Consider the following 8,915-nt stretch of genomic DNA (forward strand, 5'->3'; position numbering starts at 1 on the left):
GGCAGCGGACCGCAGCGTGTCACTTCGGAACGGGAGTGAGCGATGGCCGGGGGTCCCTGTCGCCAACAGACCGTCGGACCACCGCTGACAAACAGGCGGGATTAAAGTGGCGATCATTACTCTCCCCTGGAGGAATTAGCCGGACATTGACAATGAAGAAAAACCACGGGTGACCCCCCAGGCTGGGACGCCCCCATCAGCCCCCCCCCCTTGTCCCCCCTCATCCCTGCCTTCATCTCTTATCTGCTCTGCTGAGGGGGGCTTTAATTCTCAGTAATTACTTTATTGACTAATTTGCAGGGCCGTATCACTCCAATTTCCCATCAATAAAGCATACGCTGGAATGAATAATGTGGTCCGACGCTATGGGGGAGGGGGGGGGGGCTCAGACAAAGGAATGTGTGGATGCAACCCTGCCGTGAGCATTTGTGTTCTTATCCTCCCCTCTCCCTTCTCCCCTCCCCCACCTCCCTATGCCCCTCCCACCCTTACCTATCCCCCCTGCCCCTCCCCCTCTGCCCCCCACCCCACTTTGTCCTTCACTCTTTCCCCCCATTCTTCACCTACCCACACCCCCCCCCCTCCGACCCTACCCCTCCCCTCCCCAGGCGCGGGGGCCCAGCAGGCCTTCAGGACGCAGCCCAGGAACGTGACGGTCAGGGCCGGGGCCACGGCGGTGCTGAGGTGCGAGGTGCTGCGGCCCGCGGGGGCTGTCCAGTGGGTGAAGGACGGTCTGCTCCTGGGGCCCCAGAGGGACCTGCCGGGGTTCCCACGCTATAGCATGATAGGACAGCCCAAGAGAGGTGGGACCGCCCAGCCGGGTCAGGGGGGCGGGGAGGGGGGTGGGGGGGTGACTAAAAGTAGAGCTACAGTATGTGATTCAGAGTCCAAATCAGTTTTATTGCCAGGTACAGTAGGTTTTCATGTTCTGGTCAGTTGGTGAATAATGCTGATGGGTAGACAACCTTAGACAGGGTGCGAGGACAATGTAAAGACAGAACAGTGCAAAAATACAAAATACAAAATGGTGTGCAATGTGTGTACATATGGTGGGTGTACAATGATTATAATTTGACCCAACATTTGGAGTTGAATTATGGGTACTGTACCACATACTGTACAGGATATCAACATGATGTAAACTAAAGGCAGGTGATAACAGAACTGAGTCATCTGATGGGATTTACTGTGAGTGTCTATTGAAGAAAAAAATGGAGAAACCTTGTGATCCATTTCTAGATCAACACTGGCCATCTGTGATCTAAGAGATGGCGTGATTCTGTATGGCCTCCCACACGTTGTCTTCATCAGTCTTCCGACGTGCATTAAGTGGAAATGAGGGTATCTGTGGATAAGTGAGAAATAGGGAATGAAGAACGTTTCAGGATCTGCACACAAAGTCTATAAAAAGTAATCGCCAATTAGCAGGCAATCCTGAATAAGGGTAGAGCATCTGTTCATGATCACTTGCGTCGAGACGCGCCGCGTGTCACTGTTCCACCACACGCACACACACGCACACACACACACACACACACACACACGCGCACACACACACACACACACACACACACACACACACACACACACACACATACACATGCTCACTAACTACAACTTGCAGCATTTGTTGTAAGTAATTCAAAGAAAGAGGAGAATGGTTCATATCGCCTGCTCTGTGGTGGGAAAATTAAGCCTGGTTGGTGTTAATTATCATGACAGCCTTCATGACACATCCTTTTAAAGGCCGGGAGGTTTCCAAACCGAGCTATAATAGCTTTAATACATGTTAGTAGGCTCTGAGTCAGAGAGAGGAAGCGTCCTCGACGCCATCTAATCCACAGAAGTTATGGCTACTCTCAAACAAATCAACCCCCAGTGCCCAGCCAGCTATCAGGGGGGAGGCACAAATGGAAACGCTTTGTCTGTCTCCGATCGATAGGTATTTCATTCCGTCTAATAGAATAACAAAATAAAAAATCCCTGAGAGAAGACAGGACTGCCTCTGCTTTTCGTTGCTAACCGTGTATGCCATTATCTTATTTTTTTATTTTTTTTTATTTTTAATGAAAATAGGCCGTAACAAAGGAAATCTCCTATCATCAGGGCACTGAGACGTTTAACCGTACACTAAGACTTTTACTTGTAAATACAGTCCACAATTCAGAACAACTCAAGGACCAAAAACAGGAGAATTACAGTATAGTTGTTCATGCCTGCCATTGTAGACGCAATGCTGTGGTAATTCAACCATATTTCACGAGTAACAATTCTCCTGGATCCAGCACTATATGAGAGACAATGGAGCTTCGCTGAATACGAGATCTTGAGAGAGCTTTTCTATGGAGAATGAATTTCAGTACTAAATAGAGCACTTCTCAGTAATTGGGGTTGCATTGTATGAATCCTCATGATCACAAGATGTTTGCCATTATAACATTGAATGAGTGTGTCTTTTCACAGGTCAGTTCCATCTTCAAATCGAGAAAGCCGAACTGGAAGATGATTCCCCCTATGAATGTCAAGTGGGCCAGACCGAGAACAGCCAGGCGATCATCTCCAACACAGTCTGGATCAATGTGCAGAGTGAGCAAAGCCAGGAGGCATCGTATAACACCACAGGGGTGCTGTTGAGTGGGCGGTTCACTTTTGATTCAGAGGGGAATATGAAAAGTACTGAACATTTCTACAGTATATCTTTTGTGCAGTCTATGTGGTGGAAGATGTGTGCATTGTGGAAAATTAATGATATGAATCGGTGCTGCATCACGTACAGTACTCACACTAGACACTGGATACTTGATACTTGTAATTGAGAATCCATGTGTTGGAAGGAGGTGTTAGCAGATGTACATTGAGTTGGACAAATAGAGAGATTTTCTGTGGAGAATGAACTGGAGTTGAATTCTATAGGTTGTAGCCTCGTAGTCATTGATGAGACTATTCCAGGCCTGTAGTGGTGGTTGGTGGGAACTGGGGAACGCAGATAATGTATGTATGAAGGCCGAGTCAACATCCTCAGTATCTCTACCGCACACTAGACCTCCTGACCTGTAATTTCCATTTAAAGAGCTGATTTGTTAATTATTCATTCATATCGATAAGGAGCCTTATTCCGGCCCGGAGAACATGGGTAATGTTGTCACAGCTCATTCAATACAGTACCAAAGGTTCTTAGGAAGTCTCGTTCTCGTTCAGACCTTGACACAATATTGAATACAGCTGCTGTTCGCTGGGTTGGTGAGAGGTTACAGCGATTCTGCTCCACACATCATCCCAGGATCTGACCCAGTGTTCTCATCCATTCAGACGTCTCTCTCCCGATCGGTAGATCTGTGAGCAGGGCAGAGCAGAGCGGAGCGGAGGTCTCCCAGTCTCCCCGCCGGCCTCGGGCTGCTCCCGTCTCCAGTTCATCAGAACAGACCGGGAGTGAATGAGAAGTCCCCACACATACGTGGGCAGGAAGGGATGTAATTGTGCGAGTGCACCGGGGCGCCTGTTGTCAGTCAGTGATGAACAGCACTCAACACCTCCCCCTCTCCATCTCTCTCTCTCTCTCTCTCTCTCTCCTTCCACACCTTTTGAGAGCTCAGCACCGGGTGCTTTACCTCTACCTCTCTACATATGTCTCTCTCTCTCTCTCTCTCTTCCCCATCTCTCTCTCCTCCCCATCTCTCTCTCCACCCCCTCTCTCTCTCTCATTCTCTCCCTCTTTCTCCCTCTCTCTCCTTCTATCGCCCGCATACTCTGTATCCCCACACAGTGGTGGGAGCTAGTCCATATGTGAAGAGCAGGGGCATCTGAAAGAACCTTTCTTCTTCTGCCACAGTGCATTAAATTCCCATCCCCACTCTTCCTCTCTCTCTCCCTCTCTCTCTTTCATGCCGGTTTCTTTGGTGTGGCACGGAGAAGTTTGTTTACCGGGGGTGGGGGGAGGGTTACCATGGAGACCCTAGCTGGCCGTTCTCCTGGGAAGGGAGCAGATTTTTCTGACATCAGTGAAAGAGAGGGAGAGGGGGAGGGGGAGGGGGAGGGGGAGGGGAGGTAGGGGTGGCTGCTAGACCCTCTCCTTTCACCATAGCCTGCACTCAGGCTCGGCCCCCAGCACACCTGCACACACAGCAGGCCTCAGTCCCACATTCATCACCACTCGGACGTCTGCTGCATGATTCAACCGCTATTTACGATTCGTGGAAGAAATCATTAAGGGTGACCCTCATTAACAATGGTGCCAAGATACAACCAAGAGTAACAAACAAAATAGATAAAAATTAGTTAACATAAATTAAAATAGCAACCGATAAAATCAGACCGAAAAACAAACAACAAAATCAATTAAAACTATTAAAAGTAAACTAAAAAATTATGAATTAAATAATAATAAATTTAATTAAAATAAATAAAAATAGATAACAGCGGACATAAAATAATAAGACAAAATCAATTAAAACAGTGCCAGGCAGGTAATCGGCACATAAGCACATTACTAGATAGATAGATAGATAGATAGATAGATAGATAGATAGATAGATAGATAGATAGATAGATAGATAGATAGATAGATAGATAGATAGATAGATAGATAGATAGATAGATAGATAGATAGATAGATAGATAGATAGATAGATAGATAGACAAATAGAAACGTTTTCAGGTTTAAGTCATTTTGCAGGACACACACACAAACGCGCGCACACACACACACACACACACACACACACACACACACACACACACACACACACACACACACACACACACACACACACACACAAGCAGTACAGTCCTCATAGATGCATGTGAGGCATCAGGCACAGATCAGAGGTCAATATGCCCGGAAGGTCAGCCTGTGTGCTTGTGTGTAGAGGCTGGTTTCCCTCAGAGAAATGAGTGTACTCCCCCTCGTCAGTCTAGCGCACTCACATCCCAACGCCCACACTCTTCCCCGCTGGCCTCGCTGGCCTGATGTGGGAATACTGATGCTTTCAGCCTGTGGCCCTCCAAGACTGACAGAAGTACTGTGTTTGACTGACGTATAAGACCTTGTACTGTAGGAGCAGTGCATCTATCTATGGTACACACCATTCCCTGAACATTAGCTATCGTATATCAGTCCTGCCCAGTCCTCATCAAAATGACAGCTAGAGAATGTTCTCTTTTTCCCCAACTCGGCACCTTATGTCATGTATTGGCAAAATGTAGGTGAGCTTGGTACTGTAAGTTGATTTGAATCAGTTGAATCGGTTTTGTTGCTATTGATCTGGACCCAAACCTCCACACCTGCCGATCTCGACCTCCAGAACTCCAAATCTCCAGACCTCTCCATCACCAAACTACATTTCCCCTGATAGCACCCTCCTGAGCAGGCAGCAACGGCTGCATCTCGGAATCAAATCAAAACACAATAACGCCTTTATGAGGACAGAGAGGCGTGGAGGGAAAGAGAGAGAGAGATAGAGAGAGAGAGAGAGAGAGAGAGAGGGTGTGTGGGGGGTGGAAAACAAAGCACTGTTCGTCTAATTGGTTTCCTAGGTCAGATATAGAGCGAGGTATCATGACCAGCTAATTGAAGATGGACTATGGCGTGCGGGGAGCAGCCGAGAGGGAGGCATTAGCTCTCTCCTCAGGCCTACAAAGAGACACTTCCCAGACATTTCTATCAGCGCTACATAACTGCTGTGTGTTTTTGCCTTCCTGCGAGGCTTAGATAGGGGATTACTGCAATAGGCAGATCAAGTGGCAACAGTGAGTAATCCAAGACAATAACAACCTCACTGCTACCCCCGCTGTCCTCCTGCTGAAAGTTACCCCGCTCCGCGCCCCGCTAGCATGCGTGTCACATACCTGACACATGCTCATCTCCCCGTTTATGCCGTTAGCCTTAGCATGTAATCCTATTAATGAAGACATTCCTCTTTTTCTCCTACTTCCCGTCTTTTCATCCCTCTCTCTGAGAACAACAGTCAGTGCTTTCGCTCTGCTCTGTTAGATATACCGCTTCTTGATGTGTGGTGTGTGTGTGTGTGTGTGTGTTGTGCTTGTTGTCAGTATGGGTTCGAGGACAGTGCAAGCCAGGGTACAGTATGGCGAGGTTTAGCGGCGGCTAATGGCTGTAGCGATTGAAGAGTAGGCCGCGTAATGAGCCTTCATTTTATGGTTCTCTGTTATGAATAATGGAGCGTCTCATAAATGGGGCCACTTACGGTACACAGGGTGAACGCAGGGTGACTTTGTTCACGGGTAGCTTACCACAGCACGTCTGTTGGTTTTACCCACCAGAGGTGGCATAGTGGGCATAATATGGGTATTGACTAGGCAGTGTACGGTAAAGAGAGGTCTAATCTAGACAAATATTTTTGTTTTTGTTGTGTGTGCGTGTTTAGGGGGCTGTTACAAGTGAGGAAGATTCTAGTTCTAATGTCATGTGTCCAGCAGAAGATTGAGAGGAAGGTTGAAGCGTGATGTCTATCCCAGTCACCTGTCTTGCTCATCTTTCTGCCCAGACTGGAGATGAGAGGATAGAAGAAGGGCTGGAAAAAGGGACGCTTCAATCGCTTTAAACCCCAGAGATCACACACCTGAGCCCCTGCGCGTGTGTGTGTGCGCGCACGCCTCTGCCTGCGTCTGCGCGTCCGTGCATGTCTGTCTGTGTGTGCGTGTGCATGTGTGTGTGTAGCTGTGCACATACAAAGTGCATGTGAGTATTTATGCAAATCTAGTTAAGGCTAGTGTGTGTGCACGCGTGTTCTGACGGGGGTCCATCTGTGTTTGAGGCGTGTGCTCATCAGTGTGCGACCGTTCCAGAGCAGACTGACGTGATCACAGGCTGAACGGACTTATGGGAGTTTGGTCCGTTTGTCTTCATCAGATTCACTCAACTCAACAAAATGGCCTGTTTAGTCCCTTAACAGATGAAACACTGAATCCAACCTGTAGGTGGACAGACCACTGGTGATTTCTGGTTTGCTTCTGCAATCTGCCACAGCCGTCTGTTGGCATGTGGGTAATGTGTGCACATGTACACAGTATTGTGGATGTGTGTTGTGGATTGTGTTTATTAGTTAGTATCTTCCATTTTCTGCCAAAATCTACAAACACTCTTGTAGCTCAACTATCATGTTCAAACTGTGGAATAGTCAATATGATGCCTTTGCAAATGTTACTGATACACCAGATGTTGTTGTTGTTGTTGTTGTTGTAGCTGTTGTTGTTGATGAAGACAGTAGAGAAGTCATTTTAGAAGGACTGTAGGATGTACGTTCGATCACAGTCTGGAAGAAACATTCGTTACCAGGGTTTCAAAGTACCAACTGCTCAAGGATGCTGTTATACAGCTTGGATACAAATGTCAATTGTTGTTTTTTATATCTGGAAGTCTAGGTTATGTCCACAAACTCGTTGTGAGGGGCCTGCAGATGGCAAGAATGCCCCAGCCAACAGCTAAGGCATCGGCAAAATTATGCTCAATATCTGCAATAATTGGCAGTTGCCGTGAGGAGACGTGTATGTGTGTGTACGTGTGTGTGCGCGTGTGTGTGTGTGCACGTGCGTGCGAGTGGAGAGGTTGTGTTTGTGTGTGTGCGTGTGTGTGTGTGTGTGTGCGCTCATGCATGTGAGTGGGTGTGTGCGTGTGTGGAGAGAGAGAGAGAGAGAGAGAGAGAGAGGGAGAGAGGGTCAGGTCTGAGGTAGTGAGAGAGGCCAAGCAATGATGTAGGTGTAAAGAGATGCTTCATATTGACGTGTGTCTCTGCTAATTTGTTTCTTATCCGTCTTCTCCATCCATCTGTCTGTATTTGTCTAATGAATCACATTTCGTGTCCCTGCTTGGCAGCAGCGTGTCTTGTTTGCTTCTGTCTTTGTGTTTGTGAAGCGTGCGTATGTGTTTGAAAGAGAGAGAGAGAGAGAGGGAGTTTAAATTATGTTTTGAAAGAGGAGTGTGTATCCATGTGTGTACAGTATATCTGTGTGTGTGTGTGTATGTGCAGGCCTGCCTGTGTTTGTGTGTGTGTGTGTGTGTGTGTGTTTGCGTGAGTGAGTGTGTGTGTGTGTGTTTGCGTGAGTGTGTGTGTTTGTGTGTGTGTGTGTATGTGTGTGTGTGTGTTTGCGTGTGTGTGTGTGTGTTTGTGTGTGTGCGTTTGTTTGTGTGTGCGTTGGCGTATGTGCGTGCGTGCATGTGTGTGTGCACAGTAGGGGTGAACTCAGGTGGGGCTCATTTGGGTCATCTGGTCCGCCTGAGTGGTCATGGTGGGGAACACCGGCTGTGGTTGGCAGCCCCCCGGTCCAGGATGGAAACACCTTCCACCTCTCCTCTGCAGCTGAACCGCAGTGCTCCAGAGAGAGGGAGGGAGAGAGGGAGGGAGGGAGAGAGGGGGGAGGGAGAGAGAGAGAGAGGGAGAGAGGGAGGGAGGGAGAGAGCGAGAGAGGGAGAGAGAGAGAGAGGGAGAGGGAGGGAGGGAGAGGGAGAGAGAGAGAGGGAGAGAAAGAGGGAGAGGGAGGGAGAGGGGGGGAGGGAGAGAGGGAGGGAGGGTGGATGTTGGGCTAGCACTGGGGGAGAGGAGGCGGAGGATGAAGGATGGAGTGAGTGAGAGATAGGGAGAGCAGCCAGGCATGCGTGGGGCGAGGGGGAGGAGTTAGATACCTGCCCGCCTCACTCGCGAACCTATCGTTATTCTTATTTTAGGAGATTTGTTCGGCCGCCAGACACTCCTGAAGCACAACAAGTGATGCGCCCGGGTGAATCATATAGCCCTGAGTAGATGGAGAGAGGAGCAGGGGCTGTCAGCAGACGCATGGACCAGCCGTCGTCTCCAGGAGAGGAGGGGGTGGGTGGGTGGGGGGGGGGGGCGTGGGGGCGGGTTAACAAATGCATCTCATTATTTCAGCGTGTGCCTCTACGGTGCTCTGGGTAACCCATC

General features: G+C 48.6%; 1 protein-coding gene across 1 annotated transcript in view; it reads left to right on the forward strand.

Annotated features, from left to right (window-relative positions):
• Positions 1–405: 405 nt before the first annotated feature.
• nphs1 (NPHS1 adhesion molecule, nephrin) overlaps positions 406–8,915 on the forward strand; it is a gene marked incomplete at both ends in the record, with an annotated part of 38,303 nt that continues 29,793 nt past the window's right edge. The window contains 3 exons of the mRNA XM_084442041.1: positions 406–418; positions 609–803; positions 2,464–2,586. Coding sequence (XP_084298167.1) covers positions 406–418; positions 609–803; positions 2,464–2,586 — 331 coding nt within the window. The remainder of the gene's footprint in view (positions 419–608; positions 804–2,463; positions 2,587–8,915) is intronic.

The sequence above is a fragment of the Borostomias antarcticus genome, assembly GCF_949987555.1.
Source record: "Borostomias antarcticus genome assembly, chromosome: 8".
Lineage (NCBI taxonomy): Eukaryota > Metazoa > Chordata > Actinopteri > Stomiiformes > Stomiidae > Borostomias > Borostomias antarcticus.